Here is a 21,837-nt window from a genome sequence, read left to right on the forward strand (position 1 = left end):
ACTGGGGAGCTTGTGTGGCCCAGTGGCTCGCTTGGGTGGAACGTGCTGGGGCACCCCTTCCCTAGCCACGGAAGGAGCGAAAGGCAGACTGTGTGGGGTGAGAGGTTCTGCGAGGCCCAAGGATCTGGCCCTAGAATCCTTGAAGCGCTCGAGAATTGAGTCCGCCTTGTCACAAAAACAGGCGACGGCCGTCAAAGGGCATGTCAAAAAGGGTGGATTGGACATCCCCTGAAAAACCAAACGTCCTCAACCAAGCGTAGCACCTCAGGGCTACTGATGTGGAAACTGTTCTACCAAGAGAGTTGGCGGTATCCAACCCACACCGGATGGTGAACTTTGCTACGTCTCTACCCTCTGCAACAGCACAGGTGAGCACGGCCCGGGCCTCCTCCAGGCACTGTGGCAGCACTTACACAACCGTTTCCCACACTGTGTGGGTGTAACGGCCCAAAAGGCATGCGGTGTTCATGGACCACAGCCCTAATCTGGCAGAAGAAAACATCTTCTTCCAAAGATGGTCCAACTTCTCGGATTCCTTATCTGGGGGAGCAGTAGGAAATGTGCCTTTGGAGGACGAAGCTTGAACCACCAAGTTCTCCGGGTGGGGTGTTGGGAGAGTAAAAGTGGGGCATCCGGGGCGGGCGGTGGCATCGGGCAATCACCCTATCTACAGGAGCCCCTGTGCTAAGGCTTGGACCAGGTGCCCCGAAGGATGTCGGAGAGGGCTTAATTAAAAGGCAGCAGGGGCTCAGAAGAGGCTGCTGCCGGCTGAAGCACCTCTGTCAGGAGGTTAGTTCTGACTGCCCAAGGCCTCAGCCGCCCTATGCAACACCACAGCGTGGGAAGCTCCCTCCTCCGTAGCCACGGTAGAGGGAAAAGCATGCCAAGGTCTGGGGAGGTATCAAGACCACTGGCGTCACTAAACTCCTCTCGCCAGTCCAGATCTTCAAGTTGGTAAGCTAGAGGGTCTACAGACCCCTCCCAGTCCTCTTCACCCTCCTCTGGCTGCCACTCAGGGCAATAGGGAACGCCAGGGATAAACAGCGGTACAAAAGTACCCTCCACGTCAGTACTGATGTCGGTCCGACACCGGGTCCAAGTCAGGGGTGAGGCTGGGGTAGGCGCCTGTTGGGGGCACAACCGGCGACGGGGGCATCACCACTGGAATCGGCGCCGGGGAAGGTGCAGTGAGGTTGACCGCCATCTAAGGCCCAGGGCACCCAGCTGAGGTGAGCCTGCGAAGTCGGGCTGCCCAAGTTGGGCAGGGGATGCTCCTAAGGGAGGGAAGCTCAGAGCCGTCCCAGACGGAGCCAGAGAGCGTCGACGCTCCGGGTCCTGTGTCTCGTCAGCCGGGGCGAAGGCAAAGAGCGACAATGCTTCTTCGCCTTCTTCTTGTCCTTCAACTTAATGGAGGAGTGCGAAGACTTCGAAGATGAATGGTGATGACTATGACCGGTCCCACTACCTTCCTCTCGACCGGGACCTCGAAGGCTGCGGACAGCCAGACCTCCAAAAGCTTTCGGGACCACTCCCACAAAGACTTCGGGTTCATTGGCCAGCAGTCTGAGCATGTCTTCCGATCGTGGTCACGCTCCAGGCACCAAAGTACACACGCGGTGCGGATCGGTGACCAACATCAGCATATGACAAGAATCACAGGGCTTGAAACCGGGCCGACAATGGGACATCTCTCGTGCACCAGGAGTCAAAGACTTGAAAGAGGTCGACAAAAGTTTAGTCAAAAAATTACTAGGGGCACACTCTCTCCAGATCTGCACTGGCTGGTGCAGAAAAAGAAAGAACTGCCATCAGCGTGCAGGGGCGGCATCTAAGTAGACACAGCATCATCCGGGCGAACACGGCGACAAACGCAGAGTTGACCGACGCCAACTACCGACACGCAGGGGTACTGCCACGAAAAAAATTATCCGGATCCAGTCTGACGCCTCGGGGTAATTCTAAGGTAAGGAATCTATAACTACAGTCTCAGATAAAAATAACATCTGGACCCAGTCTAACGCCTGGGGAATGTTCTAAGGTAAGGACTCTGATGCTCGAAGGAGTTATCCTCTTACACACTTTCACTTCATTGTCAAACTTCAGAGTACGTTGCCTGATGTGAACAGGAAAGGTAGTATTTTAGGAAAGGATTAGGAAGAAAAAAAAATATTGCAGCAGGAAAATAAACCAGGAAGGATACCTAGGACATTTATCCCTAAATCACCTGAAATTAAAATGTACATGATTGAAAAAAAAAAAAAAAAAAAAAAGAAGAACAGCGGATTTACTTTGCAAACTATACCTTTCCTATGAGGCATTTTTCCCTTTATTGTACTGGACACAGACATACTAGTGGTTAGATGGGTGAGGCTGCAGTACCAGAGACTTGTATTTGTAGGAAAAGAAAAGCGCTATAGGGGAGTTTGAATCAGCCACCTTTTGTGGGGTACAAACATAAGTGGAACACTTTCAGCCATTTTGCAGGGTCACAGCCCGTACCTGTTTGTACGCGCACTGGCATTTTCCATCACTATTAAAGCTTGCAGGTGCATAAAAACAAAGTATTGAAAACACCACGCAAATCAGTTTCCTGCATGCCCTATGAACTAGAACATGTGTCAATTTAACTCGCTGGGTTCAAAAATCACTGGCCATATCAATACAAACATCACAAAACTAGAAAGAGAACTGTTTTTCAACTTTTTTTTATTGCTATGATTTGAATTTAATCTAAAGCAAGGGTTTGCAGCCCTGCTGTGGATAAACCATAATCATTGTAAAAAATAAAATAAAATCACTTTGTGTGCTAAGATTTCCTTTACATTTAACATACAAAAGTGCAGAGATTATTAACATTACTTTCGCCATCGCAAGCGTCATTAAAAACGGCTGTGGATGGCATACTTGGCAGTATAGAATAAATATTTACAATGTTTACATACAATGAACAGATTTTAAAGAGGCATTCTATACAGGGAAAGATGGGAGTCGTACAGCTGGAGTGCTGGCACCGAGACTCCACTTACACAGGAGAGGAGTAAACATTTACAGACAGGAGAGTGGCACTTGTTACCCAGTCAGACCTTCTCTTGTGGACAGACGAGTCTTTTGGAAAAGAGTTTTATGAGACTGCCAACAGGTATAACACCATTCCAACAAAAGGAGACACAGAGGTGAAACAAGGCATTGCGAGGGAGTCAACGCATATCTCCTTGAGTTCGTCAAGGCAGACTGAGGTTCACTTCGCGCCTTTTGCGGGTGATGAAGAAGGCCACTGCTTGGCCTACCTTTACCTCCTGAACATGTACATTCCTACACATATAGGCTGGGGCAAAGATATATGTTGACGTAAAAACTATGACACACTTTGAAAAGATTACCAGGTTGACTTTATGCTACAAATGGATTCCCATAGTGTTTGCGTGTGCGCAACAGTGGGAATATGCAGGGGCATACTATAACCGTATGTGTTCAGCTTCAAAAGTGGTATTAAAAGTTAGATCGCAACGTCTGGCTCTTAAATGAAACTTCTAAACACAGTGTTGACCTTATAAGCAGATGATATCACAATGACTGTGGAACAAAAATGAAGGCACTTTTGCTCACAATATGTGCTTTTCAGGTTTTTACTCTTGCAAACACCAGAGTTATTTTATTATTCTTACAGCTTCGTCGTTACGGGAATAAACACTCTTAAAATGTCTTCTCTTACAGACAACGAAAGAAGAAGGCGGTTTTATTTTATGGACAGATCTGTGGACCAAACTTGTGTAAATCAATCTAAAACTGCACAATAAACAAAGTAAGGGCAAGATTACTAGAGAATTAAATGCTTCCTTAACTCCATGGTGGATTATTTTGTCAACCGAAGTGAAACAAATGGCAATACAATTACAATTTCGTAGAGTCTATTGGAAATGGGATAATGTGGTGAAAAAACTGTCTTTTCTACGGTGATGACGGCCCATCCTGTGTGGCCTCGGTGCTTAAAGTACTCGTAAGCGTGTTACTCACCAGCATGCACAACAGCCAGTGAAGGCTACTTCAGAAGGCACAGGGCATTTACGGGCCAGGAGGCGATTCATACGTCTAAAACATTGAAATGGCCAGCTGGCGGATAGCATGAAGAGAAACTTCATTTATGACAGTCAGATTTGGCTTAATTTGGGTGAGTATGTATTTTCTTTTTTTAAAGAAAAAGACTGCTTCCTATGAGCAAAGTATTACAATATTGCACAAAAAAGGATTCCTGTGACTACCCTTAGACAAAGCAAGAAGCTGCGCAAAGGTAATAGGGGAGGAGTGAGTAAGTGATGAGTAGAAAAACTCACCCACCATTCCATGACCGACATCTCACAGAGGAACACACAAGCACAGTTTTAAACCAGAACTATGAGACACTAATGAACTATTATCCATGTAGCACAGTTTCACACTTCACTAGGTTAAATCCCTTTCAGCTTCTTTCATCTACAAGCTACACTAGGCGACCGCTCCATAAACAGAAACCATGTGAAAAGAGATTAACGCCATGTTGGAGTCTGTCTGTCAAAAGAACAAGCTGGGAGGATAAGCAGTATGAGATCTACACATTCAGCATGGCACGCTGCAGACAGAATAGCCAATATTACACACCTCTGGAATTCTACAGCACAGGACATTACATCCCCATCAGTTCAGTATCTAGGCTAATGAAGAATCTACAATGCAGTCTTTGCGTCCGGCTACAATGATGAGCGCTGAGCAGTATTAAAAATTCAAAATCTGCCAACAGTTATTTATCAAACAGCTCCATCAAATAGGGGACACTTTAAAGACTATTGAAAAGAAAAGAAAAGAAAAAACTAGGGCATTACACAAATACCAATCACAGGCCTTACAGCAACTCAGGCCATCATGACAGCCTGTCAGTTGTCGAAGATAACAATAGGGATTACAACAGTTAGAACACCATTTTCTTGTTCTATTCTGGTTCTTGAATTGGTTGCAGGTAGTAAAGCCATCACATGTACCAAAGTGAATCTTATATACCATAAATGGTGTCTACTTGTGGCAAACTGTTGAGAAGTTGCACAGGTTTCGGAATCTAATATTTTTAGACGAGTTTTTTTGTCTACATATGCCAGGTCCTCTTTGTGATGTAAAAGTTACTAGTAAAAGAGGTCTTCACTTGGGGGAACCCTTGGTGAAACCTTAGGAATGCTTTGAAGTGTCACCATTATTCAGAGGTGTTTGGGCGCCACAGGAACAAGTCGCTAATAAGCGGATTGCTTATCCCTGATCCTACACCAGAGCGCTCTGATGAGGGGGTTTCACAACAAAGAGCTGGAAATGAATAAATCAACTTCTAGACTAATAGGGAACTCTAGCCTCTACCCATCCAAGACACATAGAGGACCGCCATCAGCAAAACTGTGCCTACAGGGAGCAATGGGTGTTTGCTACCTTGGTTTCTATGCATGGGAGTTTCTTGAATTAATAAGGAATGTAATAACTTCGGCATGCATACAAGCACATGTGCCAGGAATCGCACAGATGGTTGGAGATATTTAAATGTTTGTGAACATCAAAGAAGTTCCCAGTGATGGAAACTGCTGATTGCAATTCCATCACTAAATGAAAAAGGGTATGGAAGGTATGAGGCCAAGAAAGACACTATCAAATGGACAGGGTTGTGAAAAGGAAGGACATGGGCGGGTGACGATGCCGACAGGTGACGCAGATGTCACACAAACTCAGCGATATGTCGTTATATAGCACTGCTATACAGGCCACATTCTAATTCCTTAATTCCACTGACTCAGAGAGGTTGTAGGCAGGTAAACGGATCATGTTTGGTTGTCCCAAGCTTTTGCATCCACTCAACAGCTCTATGAATAGATACATGTGTTTGATTTTCGAAATTAATATATAAAACCCCGAATAGCACAATTCAAAGAGCACGGAACCCGTGTATCTGATAGCGCAGAACCGTGGGCTGACGTTTGACGATTTCCTAAGCTGTGTTTTGGAAAACACTTGACAGGTGAATGGCAGCACCATTCCGTACAAGGCTTCAATGACGGTTCCTTCTTACCCCACAAACATTATAAAGCCACTGGTAGCGGACCCTTAAAACTCAGCAGCAAGAGACGAATATACGCCACAACAGTTGGTTGACAGATCATTTACTTTCAACATAAGACACTGCACCAATATAAACTGAGGCACAGAGAGCCATTTTCAACCGGTGAAAAGATAACGTCCCGAGGACATCAGAAGTGACTTTACACCTTTGAATATTCTGGATCCAATTCTACAGAGAGGGGAATGCAGAGCTGAAATTATCTGCCAGAAATACACAACTGCTGAAGAAAGCTTAACTGAGAAAGGCTGATGAAGAAAACACTGTGAATAATGAGGGATGATGGGGAAGGAGAATGAAAGCTAAGGTCAGTATCAGAAGGTCTCTTCTGAGCTTTAACCAGCTCTCCCATGATTACAAAGACAAACCCAAGCGTGCGCAGCAACATACCGAGTGTGCAATCACAGCCAACACTTTATTTGATACAGTAACCACAAGGCACCGTAGATAAGACAATCTGCTAACACTTGAGAATGTGCAGGAAGTATTAGATTGCCATTTTGTTTCCTTTAACTGTCCTTGGTCCTCTTCCAAAAGTGTTCTTTAAGGTCTGTGCCAACCGCCATCGACAACAGCTTTCTCATAAAAACAGATAAAATCATACAAACACACATATACAAACATCTAGGGCTACTGCATATTTATAGGAGAAAGTAAATTGTATAACAATATTTCTAGATGTTCTGGAATTATACATCGCCATAAATGACGAGGAAAGTCTCATGATTTATAACCAGCAACACTGTTTGCAATATCAACGACCGCTCCTTGGTTTCATTGTTTTCAAGCACGAGAACGACTCGCAAATAAGATCTTATTCCAACGAATCGTAGTCAGTAGTGGGGGCAAGGTAGCAGCGGAGGCCGCGGTGAGCATTAGTCTTTTCAAAGCATCCCTTTTGGTTCTCTGAGCGAATGGGATCTACAGAGCCTCATTGAAGATAGTGCCATTCAAAAGAAAATCACATCCTCCTTGTTGGTGTCTTCGTCGCCGGGTGACTGTGCTGGTGGAGAAGGGACCCTCAAGGAGAGAGCATGAGTGCTACTTGGTCTATGCAGACTCGGAGGCGATAAAAGTGCTTCAGGGTGGGGTTCAGGTATGCCAGAAAGATCTGAAAGAGATAGATTTTGGAGGTAATTATATGAAATATAAAGTTAATTATAATCATAGCTAATTTTCTCACTGAACTGCTCTCTAAATTGTATTAGATGAAGTTTACAAATTGAAAGATCAGGAAAAAAAGTATATATTGAGTGACCATACTCTTAATAAAAGGAATAATTTGTTCCAAGAACAAACTTCCACAATGACATTCTGCAAAAGTAGTCGCTGTATCAGGGGAGTAAAAGGAAATCGTCCGCTCTACAGACACATCACAGTCTTACGCCTCGGCACAAAAGCCAATCTTAGGCTGCAGTAATCTCTTTAGCAGGAAGAATACCGGACTAGCGCAATAATCTAAACAGAACATAACCACTAAGGTATTGTGCCCGTCATGTCCTACCATGCACCCAAGCATGCCTAAAACAAATTAAAATAAAATCCAAAATGATAGTTCAAAGCAAAAACAAACCAGCTGGTTTCTAGATCATTTCAGATAGAGGACAAAAAGTAATATATATTGAATCTCCTGACGGGAAAGTCATGTACATTAATTTCATAAAAAGATCCAGTTAAGTGGACACCATAGACTTGGCTGTCTCTCTGGACTGCATTGGTTTCTCCAAAATCTCATCTCCCTGCTGACGTTTAACAGATGATGTTGAAGTTCAGGTTGAACCAAGCTTGTTTCCACGGGTGGATACTTGTACAGATACTAAGAGAGTTCTTCCATCTCTCTACATTGAGAACAATAACACTCGCTTATAAAGTCCTATAGAGTGGCAGTATGCCAGCCCATGGCAGCTCCCTTCCCTGCCTTTGTTCCCGAGGAAACTGCACATTCACTGTGTTTATCCTGTTTCGAGCCACCTCCGTCTCCTACTGAAAGCTCTCTTCCTGGCACTATGAGCTATCAATCTGGAAGAAAAGGGTCCTTTATTGGAAGCAGGGTACTGCTGCTCTAGAAGTTAGGCCACAGGTTTTGACTGGCAAAATAAAAGTACTGGCAGTTTTTATTTATTACTAGTTTAGTGTGTGTAGACACTCGTTTGTCTTTTACACCCTTAATAAAGTCTCTATGATGAAATCGCCCAGCCTTTTCTATTCACAGCAACGCCACCATTCTGGAAGGCTGTCCTTTGAATGACTGAATGGAAAGGAGACGCACTATCCGATGGAGAAGCTTCAATTGGGTGGGATTCTAGTTTATGGCTGAAACTGCTTCATCAAACAAACATAAATCTACACTTTTTCTGTGTTGTGCGTCGTCTGTGCCAGAGCACTTCTAATATGGCCTGGGTACGGGTCAATCAGAACTCTGTTTTGCCTAAAATCATTTTATGAAAACAGTGATGCCAGAAACTGAATGCAACTTTCTCCAAGAAGCCTATGCGAGCACAACAGTTCATCTTAAAAGATTTTCGTCAAGGTAGGGAAAAATCAGCTTTTGGAGTCTAACCTTCCTCGCGGTGTTGATTTAGTGAGCATATGCTTTCAAGTCAAGTCCTCTTTTCGATTCTGATCTTGTTGTCCAACTCGATTCTCCTTTTGCAATGGCACAAGTCACTTCCTAATGCTGCTCCCACAGAAGCATGTGTTTGGGGTTTAGTGTGAGCCTCAGATGGAGTCTTTCCATCGAACACTACTGAATCAGAGACTGTTTCTGAGCTGAGGAACAGCACTATCAGGCATCTCAGAGGCAGAAGGCCAGTGGTCTTGAAACACACCATCAAGGTTATTTACACCTGATGGGACTAGTGTATCCCCCTACCAAACTGGCATCTTTTAACTTCGCTGTTCACAGAAGCACCCTGTGGTATATCAGATGTTCCCGCTCTGTTCAATGTCAGCAAAACATACTCCATGCCACTGTTGCTCAATCTGCATTTTTAATTTAAAGAGTTTACACATCAAACATTTAGGCTTGTTGTGTTCTGTTGTTAAACAGATTCCAAACGTTATGACAGACAGATTTTAAATTTTGAATGACACTATAGACAAAACAGGCTTTCTAGAATTATTATTGCAAATGCAGATTTATGGAGCCGCTGTTTTAACTTTTTGCTCAAGAGAATAATTTGCGACTAGTATGTCTATCACCCCCCACTTCAAATGAGGGATCACACAAAATGCACTTTTTAAAATATATAGCACCTGCCTCCTGTACAGACTCCATTGTCAATAGCTCCAAATATTTCACAACTATAAAAAATGTGGCAGAATTTAAAAAAAGGGCTATGTCCCTCAAATTATAAGATTAGCAAGTGGGAAAATCAGGACTAGGAGTCAAATAGCAAATTTACACACTGGACAACAATTCCTTTGATGGCTAAATCACTCTAGATTCTTAGAAACAAGTCTTTTTGAAATAAGCCCTAGCTTGGTCTTTGCATGTGAAACACCACTTCCCAATAATGAAAGTGTGGCATCTCACAGGGCAAACATGGTAGGGTTGCAAAAAGCCTTGGGGAACCAAAATTCAGTAACAGATGTGTGAAAAGTAGTAAATAATTAATATTCATCTTACTTCCCAGAATGATTTATATAATGTCCTGGCCCACCTATCATTAACTTGAAACCCTCTTACAGTAAAACTATCCTGACTAATAGGCTCCGTCTGATATAGCGCACCAGGATTTACGAGAAGCTTGTCGGAAGAGATGGCATACAATAACTGGGAGCATTCAATCCCTGTATCAAAGCCAGTCTCTACCATCCTCATTAGATGTATTTAATCTCCTGTAATGAAAAAATGAGGAAAGTGCTCAACTGTAAAAATATTTTACAGTTGAGTCTTGGTGACAATGCCTGCTGCTAGAGCCAGCAGCCAGGGGAAAGGTCGAAGAGGGAAACCTGGCTTTTCCTTCTTCTGCGCTGTTTAGATAAAACAGTGTTAAGCAGTAAGGAGATAGTTATGGCAACATACACTTCAGGCAATTACGGGAAAGACAGATTCTCTCTGCATGTTTCTTCACACTCATAGCGATAGCGTTTTTTTATCTGACTTGTATTAAACTAATTTGGATACCATTTTGTAAGAAATATCAAAAGGTTTCCGTGTGCCTTTAACTCTGCACTACAGCATCTGCTTTTATTCTTCATGTTTTCAAACATTGTGTCTCTTTCATATAAAAGAGCAACACACTAGGATTTGAGCAGTTTGTTGGGAAGAGTGGTATGGGACCACATATGATAAGGAATAGAGTACCCCTGCCATACACGATAGAGATATTGCAAGTCATCTCGGAGCCTTATAAAGGATATAGGTAGCCTTGTTTTGCTACAAGTTCATGGAACTCCTCAGTGATTAGAAATATCCTTATAAAGTATGGCAGGAGCTACTTTATCTCATATATAAGATTAATCGTACTTCCTTGAGTGACCCGCAGACTGCAAGTATCAGATGATATTCAAGCCCCTCTAGCTTTACCCACTAGCCATTAAAAGGTGATTTCACTTTTTCCAAATACAAGGCACACTAAAACAAATGAACAGTATTCCAGCTGCCTACATCACAACCCAGAAAAGAAGAAAAAGAAATGACAAACAGCAAACTCCAGCACTGTACCCACCTTGCTGAAAGGGCATGTTCATGAGGCTCGGACTTGCAGATCTTCTGTTTCTCAATGTGCCGTCGTCTTTCCCAGAAAGCCGGGATGGAAGCAGCTGTTTCAAGTCTACGGATGCTAAAGGATACAAAAAGCACGGCATTAATCACTTTAAAAATCAAACACTCTGATATCAAGGCCCCTGCCTTGCATTTATTTCACATGTTTGGAGAATAAGCCACAATGGAGAACAACGATCTGACTCCCACAGGCTGGCAAAAGCACATTTTGGTAAATTGCCAGAATAAATTAGAGCAAATTTGATAAAAAAACAAAACAAAAGTCTAGAAGACGACGCAGGAGTAATGAAGAGTATAAGTTGGAACAATACTAAGGTATAGGTAGGAGCAGACGGAAAAGGGTATAAGGAAGGGTTGATGTATTGAGCAGGCTTCTCCAACAAGTAGCTCGTGAGCTACTAAGAGCTCTCCAGCTACCTGTAAGTCTCTCGCCTGTGTGTAGCCTGGTCAACTAAATGAGAAGCGTTTGCTTGGGTGAATATATGCATACTAAAATTGAAAACTATGTGTTTGAGATGAAAATGTGTGTATTTATTTAGAACTCACAAGCTATTCTGAGAAAAAAGGTAGACTTTATCAAATATATTTAAACCAACATTTGAGTGATAATTCATGCAGCGTCAGGAAGGTTTGAGACCTTGGTACCAGGGACATAACAGCTATGGCTGTTATGTATGACCAGAGGAGAGGCATTCTTAATTGATAAAGCGCATCTTCACATATCTGGTGGCAACCGAGCGGTCTGTGGCACGGAGTGGACTGCTGCTGGTAATCATGTATGGGAATGGTCGCTAATATAATTTTGTCTGATATGCTCACTATTACAGTGGTAATAACATTAGTTCAGGATGATATTCATTGAACTTAAGTAGCTCTTAATAATGAAAAGGGTGGAGATCCCTGTACTTGGGTATGTGGGGGGGCGGGGGGGGGGAGAGGCAGAAGTATTCGGGCGTGGGTATCCGTGGTGACACAGGTGGAGACCAAGGGTAGAATTAGAGGCACTAGAGTGTAGGCCGTGGTAGAGATATTTGAGTATACGCAGAGGTACAGAAAGCGGACGCGAGACATGGGTATAAAACAGGGCTTTATATTCTAGCATGAGGTATAGGTACTGGGGTATAGGCATGGGTGGAGATTCGAGAGCTACACAGAGGTCGACGTACTTGGGTATAGGCTGGGACTAGAGATTCTAAAGTCTACACAGGGGTAGAGGTACAAGTATACAGGAAGGACATGAGAAACTGCTATAAAGAGCGCTACATATACTAGGTCACAGGATGGGATAAAAGCACTATGGTATTGGCAAGAGGTATAGGTTCCAGATCCTACACAGTGGTTGCGGTACTAAGGCATAGACAGGGGACAGAGATCCTAGAGTCCACGCAGGGGTAGAGGTAGTAGGGCACAGGAAGGGAGGAGGGACTAGCGTATAAACCAGGATACACATACTGGTTACCTGCAGGCATGCAGGTCCCAGGGTACAAGGTATACAGGGCTGGAGCACTACAGTCAAACTGCTGACAGACAATGGGTGTAACTGACAGGTGCAGAAAGACAGATAAAGTAAGAAGCAGAGATAAGATTGGATGGTGGTGGGGTGGGAGCGTCTTTTTACAAACAAGTCAGAGGGTAAGCGGAGGAAGCAGGGTACAGGAAGAGGTCTCTGCATAATAGAAAAACAATAGATTCCGGCAAACATGAAAAAACATAACTTCAGGATATTTCTTTTCCAATATGAAGAGCACTCACCCTCCTACGAATCGCATTCCTTTACAGAAACTCAAGCAATCCGGTTTCCTTCAGCTCATTTTATTCCAAGCTCAAAAGTGAGGATTGGCGGAATTGCTGCTCCTTTGCAGACTTTGAAACCCACACGAACGCAGCAACCTCTTTCTCTCAGAAGTAGGAGGAGTTCAAGCCTGCAAAGTACAACCCCCTCCTAAGAAGCCTCACGGGCTCCTCTAGACATCAGCCCAATACTGATTCTTAAACATGAGGGCTCAGGTTGCCCCTTTTCCCAAACATTTACCTAAAGGAGTATAGGTACAATAGGCAACAGTCTGTTTTTTAAAAGAGGGTCTGCGATGAATGAGGAGGTTTTGTAGTCTCCCAACATATTGCCCATAAAAAGTTCGCAATTTAGCTAGGAAGGCTTGACATGTTGGAGCCGGCTTCTCCCACTCTACCCTTGTACATACGTGAGCACCAACTTCTAGTCTATCAGTAGTATACAGTAGTCACAAACATTTAGCATAAATACTACCACGGTGGTCTGGCATCTATATTCCAAGGTTGGTACAATTGATATAATCAATTTGCCAATTTTATAAAGCTGTACCGGATTGTAACATATGCTTCACAAGAGAACAATCAAATATAATAAATTAACATGTAGTTTATTGCATATGGTTGAATGTGTCTGGTAGGAATATGAATTCAAAGTAACTAAACTGGAGGGGGGTCAAGGGGTGATGAAGGAGACCGTTCTAATATGAAAACTGCAGAGCTGGACACGGAAACCCTACTAACTACAAGGACATTGATATAACCTCTAGATTAAGAACATTTTGAAGAAACTAGACTTTTTTCTCTCAGAAGATGAAAAGACTAGGCCATATTCACCAATGTTTACAGGGTTCTAGAGCCTGGTTGCTGTGCTACTCAAGGAGTGTTTGAAGGTGTAGGAAATCCTGAATTTGTACATCTCCAGTTGCAGCAAAGATGGTCTGCCACTAGACAGAGTCAATAAGTTGGTGAGATATTGAGGTTTGTATTATACAGGTCTTGTGGGATCAGAGAGATGTGGCTGAATCTTCACCTGTCCGAGGTTAATTTATTTCTTTTTCCTTATCCACACTGCTATGATGGTGCAAATAGTGCCGCGTGAAGACCTGCTGAACAAGCGCATGATATGATAAAAAAATACTTCTGTTGTATACTGAGATAATACATCAAGTCAGGAGGACGCGATGGGGTGTGATGTAGAAGATTCATCACATGTCAGCAAGTTATAATGAAAATGTGTCCAGCAAGGGCTTTATGAAGCAGATGCATCAGAGATGAGAAGGTGTCAGATACAGGCCCTGAGGGTATACAACTGTTCCTTCAGTGACAGTCATCAGAAATCGCAGACACACGACATTTCAAAGTAGATCTTAGGCTAGTGCCTGAGCTCAGGTTAAGTGGCAAAATCATGGAAGACTCAGAGTGGGCCAACTACACCCGATGCACTAAAAACAAAGCATCAACTTGGGAAGAGAATAACATTGGTAGTAATGCCATTTTTATACCCTGATCGGAATAGAAGCGAGAGGGTACTCTCTGGACTTTTTCAACCCATTATACGGCAGGAAGAAAAACAGTACCTGGAACACAAGTACTGAAGGGTGAAGGCATATGAGATTCCCACGCTTTACTGCCATCTAGTGGCGAGTAGACCATTCTGGGTTTTTTTCCCACCTAGTTTTTAGGTCTCGGCGCGCATGCATGGTCTCGAAAAGACTGTTGTATATAATTTGAGGGTTTCCCATTTGCTGGTTCCATCGTCGCTCCCATATTTCTTCTCCCCATTTGTCCATGGCATGCATGCGTCATGTCTTTTCTTGTGTTTAGCCCTCCCGAGAGCATAGAACAAGTATTAGTATGTATCCATTGCTCCAATTTTATGACCATTTTAGGAACTACCTTGGTTCTTTGTTTTTGAGCACTTTACACTAGCACTCGTGTTTTCACTCGCTCCGTTCTCAGTTTGCTGTTGCCTCTTTCGGTCTTCTTCCCAGAGCTCAGTTTCTGTAAACAGGCCTGTAAATCTTGTTCTTATCGCATCACATTTGCTGTCCATTCAATGACCGAGGATTTCCTAGGTTGCCTGTTTACTCTTCTTTCTCCGACTTCAAAGTGTGAGGATTTATTTCTCAAATCCCAGTGTTGCTTGCCAGTCCCACATAGCCCTTCTGCTTCGCTACTTGGCCAGCCCCCCAACCCTCTCCCACATTGCTGCTTGCCCCTCCTTCCATCATTACATTTCTTGTTTATTAAATGTTTAACACGCATCTGTCCTGTTTCTGAGAGATTAAACGAACGCTCAGATTCACACAGCTTGTGTAAGCAGGTAGCCAGGATTATGAGCTTGGCTCTCAGTTTTAAATCTATCTGTTACCACTTGAAAGCTTGTAAGCAAGACGTTATCACACCGCTTCCTCTAATGTCAGCCAGCTCTAGCTTTTTGCAGATACTGTTTTTAAGTTGCTTCAATATTATTGATGCCCCCCCTCGTAGATTGCCAGTCTTCCTTAATTTAGTCATTCCTGTTAATTATTCTATACAGACAACTACAATATGAAGCTTCTAGCTCGGCAGTAGCTGAAGAACATCCATTCATTAAGCATGTTGCTTTTAATGATTAGGGAGCTATAAACATTTCTTTTGTTTTCGGCTCGTACCACGTAGTGCGAGTATTTTCATTTACTAATCAAGCTTTAGTGAGGTTCTACATTCCCTTGATTACTGGCATGTTTTCTAAGGTGGTGGATGTTTTATTAACGATGCAAATGCTTTAGTAAACAAGCATTTGCAATGCAATAGGTCTTGCATTAGGAAAGTTTGAGCTATTGGCATTGTAAATGACACTTTGTTTTATTTATGTGTTGGTTTTGAAAATAGATACATTAATAGCAATGTCATTTACAATGCCAATAGCTTTGTTTGTTGCTCGTCCCAACTATTCTTCCATGTCTGATTAATAAAGAGATATGTTTCTTTCTTAACTCTCATGTACATTATCTACTGCTCCTTCTCATAAGATGGCCTGAGTGTCTGCGCGCTCGAGGCCTCCGCCTACCCTTCCTGCAGTTTCGCTTGCACTTTCTCCGCCGCACCAGTCCCTTTTCTATGTCGGCGCTGCACTGAAGGACACAGTCAGCGGCCGGATCTGACATCACCTCCCCGGGCGCCGCAGCTTGCAGCGTTAGTGTGAGCACCGGGGCAGGGCCACGAACTTGGTGCCACGTCAGGGCTAAAGCTGGGGCGGTGGAACACCGACATGAACCCGGCACACCACGAGCATCCGTGAGAGCAGCAGCCGCAGCTATGGAAGCCCGCTACAATCTGAAGAGCCCCGGTAAGGATAAGCAAAGCCCCTCCCTCTCGCTCATTGTGAGCCTGGCAGAGGGCAGCTGCCCGTGTCACCCAACCACCGTGTGTGTGTGTGTGGGGGGGGGGGGGGAGGAGGGCAGAGGGCGGCGGCGGCGTGTGTATGCGTGCGTGTCTGTGTGTGTGCAGGGGGGTGGGGGGCGGCAGCGTGTGTATGTGTGCGCGCGCCTGTGTTTGTGTGTGTGTGTGCGTGCGTGCATGCAGAGGGGTGGGGGCTGGCTGTGTCTGTGTGTGTGCGATGTTAATGCATGCGAGCGAAGCGAAAGCAGGGCCTGTGAGTTCGTCTGCGCAAGCGCTGCTCAGAAGCGCGCTCCCACGGTCAAAACTGAGACTGCAAAAGCGCGCGTCTGACTCGTGTCTACATTCCCCAAAACGGCTGACAATAGTTGTCGAAGCAGCCACAATCAATGCTTCGCATTGAATGCAGGTCTGCTCGACCTAAAAACGTGGTTGGTGTAATTTGCTCTTATATCCACTAGTCCAGCTTTTGCCCGGAAGTGCGGTGGCCAAGGGCACTAAGTGAGTCGATCAATCACGTGCACCAACACTCATACAGCAGACATGCAACACACATCCGGTATGTACTAGATCATGCATTGTTTTATATTGTGGGCATGCATGTCTATATTTGCTGGCAGATAGGTGACATGTTACTCGTTGTATTTTTAAATTTACAAGTGGCTAAGCCATTGTGCAACATGGCTTCTAGCGTGAACTCTCTATCGTGTCAGCAATAGTTACAGTATGTGCACATGTGTTGTTTTTGTGTGCATATATAATGCTGTTATGCTGTCATATAATTATAATTACACTTGCTACGTGATTCTCGTAGCTGTTCAGATCCCGGGAGGAGCGTACACCTTTAATCACACACTGTTAAGGAAGCAATTGAAACAGAAAAAAACATTTAGGACCTGCAGGTAGAATACGGCATGTGAATGAGGCTCACAGCACCGTTGCGTAGCTCGTTTTTAGTCTGGTAATTGCTAAGATCTGTACTTGGAAAGAAAACCTTACTTCGTCAAGGTGGAGTGCCCGCTGTCACACTTACTTCGGTCTCCTCGGGATCGCGATGATACCAGTGTGGGGAAAACGACATTGTTTTGAAGGTGAGTCCCGCTGGAAACTCTTGGGGCGGGGATCACGTCCACATGTGGGCGCTTGTGCGCGTAACGCGACACGTTGGTGTGAGAGTGGTGCTGTACGTTGATTTTCCATATGAGAAAAGGCAGCATGTGTCCCCAATACGACGGGGGCTGCATCTACATAGGAACGAGTTTGCGTGTGACGCAAATCGGTAAATATTCAGTCATCAGTGAGGATTAAACTGAACGTCTGTGCAAACGGCTTTTATATTAAATAAATAAAGGTGTGATTAACACGGAATAACAACGGCTTGCAATTGATTGCTATTATGAAATCGATTGTCCGTGAAAATAATGTATAAATACGGCATTGAGTAATATACTGAAGTGCAGTGATCTGACCATTGGAAAAGAAAAAAGAAGACGAACAAGAGATACCAACGACAATCGCTCACTAGAGCCACACACAAGCGACTCACCCTCCGAGCCACTGGAAGGATTTGCAACTCTCGCCAATCTGACAAAAGAAAACAAGCCGCGAGCGTGCGCATCCTGAAAACGGACGTTCGGGAGCGTTACGCCTGTCGTGGGGCGGGACTTCCGGTTTCAGCGAAGCCCGCGCCCATGGAGTTGATGCCCCGCGGTGGCTGCAGAAGTCAGGAGTGGCGGCGATGCGGTGAGTGGGGCTTAGTTGTAAGGGTGGCGGTGTGTGTGTAGGGTGGCGGTGTGTGTGTGGGGGGGCGGTGTGTGTGTGTGGGGGGGTAGAGGGTGGCGGTGGCGGCGTGTGTATGCGTGCGTGTCTGTGTGTGTGCAGGGGGGGGCGGCAGCGTGTGTATGTGTGCGCGCGCCTGTGTGTGTGTGCGTGCGTGCAGAGGGGTGGGGGCTGGCTGTGTCTGTGTGCGCGCGCCGTTAATGCATGCGAGTGCGAGCGAAGCGAAAGCAGGGGCTGTGAGTTCGTCTGCGCAAGCGCGGCTCAGAAGCGCGCTCCCGCGGTCAAAACTGAGACTGCAAAAGCGCGCGTCTGACTGTTGTCCACATTCCCCAAAATGGCTCACAATAGTTGTCGAAGCAGACACAATCAATGCTTTGCATTGAATGCAGGTCTGCTCGACCTAAAAACTGGTTGCTTTAACGAATAGTTTTCTTACCTGTCGGTGTAGTTTTGAAGCTTGAAGATCTTTCTGGATTCACTATGCTGTGCATTATTCCGCGGTCTTGTGGTTGGGTCCGGATTCGTAGTCTTTTCTGTGTTTTTTTTTTTTTCTTAGCCCAGGTGGGCGTCGGCGTCACACCCCCATGGGTGTATTTCCAGTGACGTCGGCATGCTTCCTGCGGAAGCTCCCACTCTTGGGCGCCATCTTCGGGTTCTTTTTTTCCGTGTTTCTTTTCGTTTCCGAAGTAATGGCAATGTTCTATTTAGTTGGTATTTTACCGCTTTGTACTTTTTTTAAAACCTTTCTTTTGTTAACCACCTCTTCTCTCTCCAGCCTCATCTTTCTGGCGGAGGTGGGTGGGTTCGCTAGTGAATCCAGAAAGATCTTCAAGCTGCAAAACTACACCGACAGGTAAGAAAACTATTCGTTTTGCAGCGTGAATCTTTCTGGATTCACTATGCTGTGCATAGATTTCGTAGCGGTTTCTCATTTCTGTGGCGGTTGGGTGGAAGATGAGCGTTGGGTATTGAATATGTGCTGTAGCACCTTCTGACCAACTTGAGCTTCCTTGTTCATCTGTATGTCCACACAGTAGTGCTTCGTGAACGTGTGCACCGAAGCCCATGTTGCCGCCAGGCATATGTCTTGTATGGGTGTGTTAGCCAGGAAGGCTATTGTAGCGCCCTTTTTCCTAGTGGAGTGGGCACGTGTCCCCTCTGCTAGCTCTTGTCCTGCACGCTTGTGGCAGAGTTGGATTGTCTGTGCGATCCATCGTGCAATTGTCTTTTTGGTTACTGCTTTTCCCATGTAACTGTTGGTAAATGACACAAAGAACTGTTTTGTTTTCCTGTGTCCCTTCGTCCTTTCGATGTAGTGCATGACTGCCCTTCTGGCGTCCAGGGTGTGCAGAGCTCGCTCAGCGGCAGTTGTTGGTTTTTGGAAAAAACTCGGTATCTGTATAGACTGGTTCATGTGGAATTTAGATACCACCTTCGGCATGAAGTTTGGGTCAGTCCTCATCACAACCCTGTCATTGTGTATTTGTATGTAGGGTTCTTGTAGCGTCAGAGCCTGAAGCTCGCTTACTCTGCGTAGGGACGTTATTGCAACCAGAAAAGCTGTTTTCATAGTCAGCATCTTTAAGGACGCCTTGTGGAGCGGTTCAAAGGGCTCTTTCATGAGTTCCGTTAGGACTATGTTCAAGTTCCATGCAGGTGGCGGCACCCGCTTGGGCGGTGCGATCCTTTTCGCCCCTTCTAGGAATCTCTTCACCACCTGTGATGTGAAGAAACTCCTGCACCTTTCACCCCTTGTGTAGGCGACTATTGCTGCTAAGTGAACCCTCAAGGAGGATGAGCTAAGGTTCTTCTCCAGCAAGTGCGTCAGGTACTTTAGCACTGTGGAGTCCCTCTTCATCTTATTGTGAAGTCTTTCTTGTCTACACCATATTGTGAACCTCTTCCATTTCGCAACATAGCACTTCCGAGTGCTAGGCCTTCTTGCCTCCCGCAGGACCTTCAGTGTACTTTCTGGCAATCTTAAATGTGCGAACTCTATGTCCTCAGGAGCCACGCTACTAGGCTCATGCTCTCTGGCTCTGGGTGTAGCACCTCTCCGTTCTGCATGGAGAGTAAGTCTTTCCTCCTGCTGAATCTGTGGGGTGCACACTGTGTCATCTCCATGATCTGCGAGTACCATGTCTGCCTCGCCCACTGTGGTGCGACCAGTATCAGTGTCATGTTGCTCGCTCTGCACTTGCTCAGTACTCTGTGCATCAGTGGTATCGGGGGAAAGGCGTAGGCAAATGTCCCTGACCAATCTATCCATAGGGCATTCCCCAGTGACCCCTCCTCGGGCTGCCTGGATGCGAAGTTTCGGCATTTTGCATTCTGGCGTGTGGCAAACAGGTCCACCGATGGAGTTCCCCATCTGTCGAATAGGTGCCTTGTCTCCTGAGCATTGAGCTCCCACTCGTGGGATGCTGAAGTCTGCCTGCTGAGCCAATCTGCTTGTATGTTGTCCTTCCCTGGCAGGTGTATGGCCAGCAGGTCTATCCTGAGAGGGATTGCCCACCTCCATATCTCCTGTGCTAGCGTTGAAAGCGGGGCTGACTGGGTGCCCCCCTGCTTGTTGATGTAGAACATCGCAGTGGTATTGTCTGTTTGTATCAACACCTTGTGATTGTACAGTCTTGTCTGGAAGGCTTTCAGTGCAAGGAAGATTGTCTTCAATTCTAAGTAATTGATGTGTTTTGTGGCATCCGTCGGTGTCCACAGTCCTCTCACCTTGAGCTCCTCCATGTGAGCGCCCCATCCCTTCAGGGATGCGTCTGTGGTGATGGTCACTGTTGGCGTTGGGGGCGTTAGAGGCTTTCCCCTTGCTATGTTCTCCATGGTCCACCATGTCATCTCCTTCTGCACTGCGTGCGTTACAACCACTAGATCCTCCCAACTGCCTGTAGCTTGTGACCATTGCTCCTGTAGCCATTCTTGAATGGGTCTCATGTGGAGTCGTACATTCGGTACCAGGTGGATGCATGATGCCATCATCCCCATGATCTTGCTCGCAGTCCTCACTGTCCGAGCTTGTCCCTTCCGGTAGAGGCGAGTTTCCTTCACCAGCGCCCTCGCCCTCTTCTCGCTGGGGAACACCTTGCCCTGTAAGGTGTTGATCTGTGCTCCCAGGAAGATCTTCACTTGTTCTGGCTCCATTGATGATTTCTTCCAATGGATGGAGAACCCCAGGTTTATGAGCGTGCTGGTCACTGTATGTGCGTGCAGCTTGCATTTCTGGTATGAGTTTGCTTTCACCAGCCAGTCGTCCAGGTAAGGGTATACGTGTATCCCTTGCCTTCTTAGGTGCGCTGCGACTGCTGCGAGACACTTTGTGAAAACTCTTGGTGCCGATTTCAGACCGAAGGCCAGTGTCGTGAACTGGTAGTGGCTTTCTCCGACGGTGAACCTGAGCATGTGTTTGTGCTTTCTGTTCATTGGGATGTGCAGGTATGCGTCTTTGAGGTCTATAGTGACCATGAAGTCCCCGATCTGCAATTGTGGGAGCACCTCTTGCAGGGAGGTCATTTTGAATTTTTGCGTTCTTATGAATTTGTTCATGAACCTTAAGTCCAGAATGGGTCTCATTGTCTCGTCTACTTTTGGTACCAGGAAGTACGTTGAGTATACTCCTGTGTTTCTTTCCTTGAAGGGTACCCGTTCTATGGCCTGCTTCTGCAGGAGTTCTTTTGCTTCTTCCTGAAGGCACTGTAGCTGCTTGCCTGCTAGTGGCTTTCTTTTTGGTTTTTTGCTTGTTGGCCTCCCCTCCAACTCTATGCAGTATCCGAATTGGATAATGTTGAGGATCCATTTGTCTGATGTGATTTCTCTCCACTCCTGGAGGTGGTATCTTAATCTTCCTCCCACTGGTGTCCTGTGGTCGTAGGTGTCTAGTTTGTCTTGACCCATCTGTACGTGCTGCCCCCTGGGTTCTTTTTTGCGGGCGGGCACACAGAGTTTTTTGAAGTCACTTGGAGGTGGGCTGCTGGCCCCCTCTTCTATTTTGCCCCCGTCCATTTCTCCCTCGAAAGGACTGGCC

The 21,837-nt window shown here is 45.5% G+C and overlaps 1 protein-coding gene across 6 annotated transcripts in view; it reads right to left on the reverse strand.

Moving 5' to 3' along the window:
• Positions 1–2,689: 2,689 nt before the first annotated feature.
• The window catches only part of ARHGEF18 (Rho/Rac guanine nucleotide exchange factor 18), a 300,861-nt gene continuing 281,713 nt past the window's right edge, over positions 2,690–21,837 (reverse strand). For all 6 annotated transcript variants that reach the window (XM_078669619.1, XM_078669618.1, XM_078669617.1 and 3 more), the window contains 2 exons: positions 10,798–10,911; positions 2,690–7,235 (listed from right to left, as the gene is read on the reverse strand). In XM_078669619.1, coding sequence (XP_078525745.1) covers positions 7,075–7,235; positions 10,798–10,911 — 275 coding nt within the window. In that variant the 3' untranslated portion in view covers positions 2,690–7,074. The remainder of the gene's footprint in view (positions 7,236–10,797; positions 10,912–21,837) is intronic.

Source organism: Lissotriton helveticus, chromosome 12, assembly GCF_964261635.1.
Source record: "Lissotriton helveticus chromosome 12, aLisHel1.1, whole genome shotgun sequence".
Taxonomy (NCBI): Eukaryota; Metazoa; Chordata; class Amphibia; order Caudata; family Salamandridae; genus Lissotriton; species Lissotriton helveticus.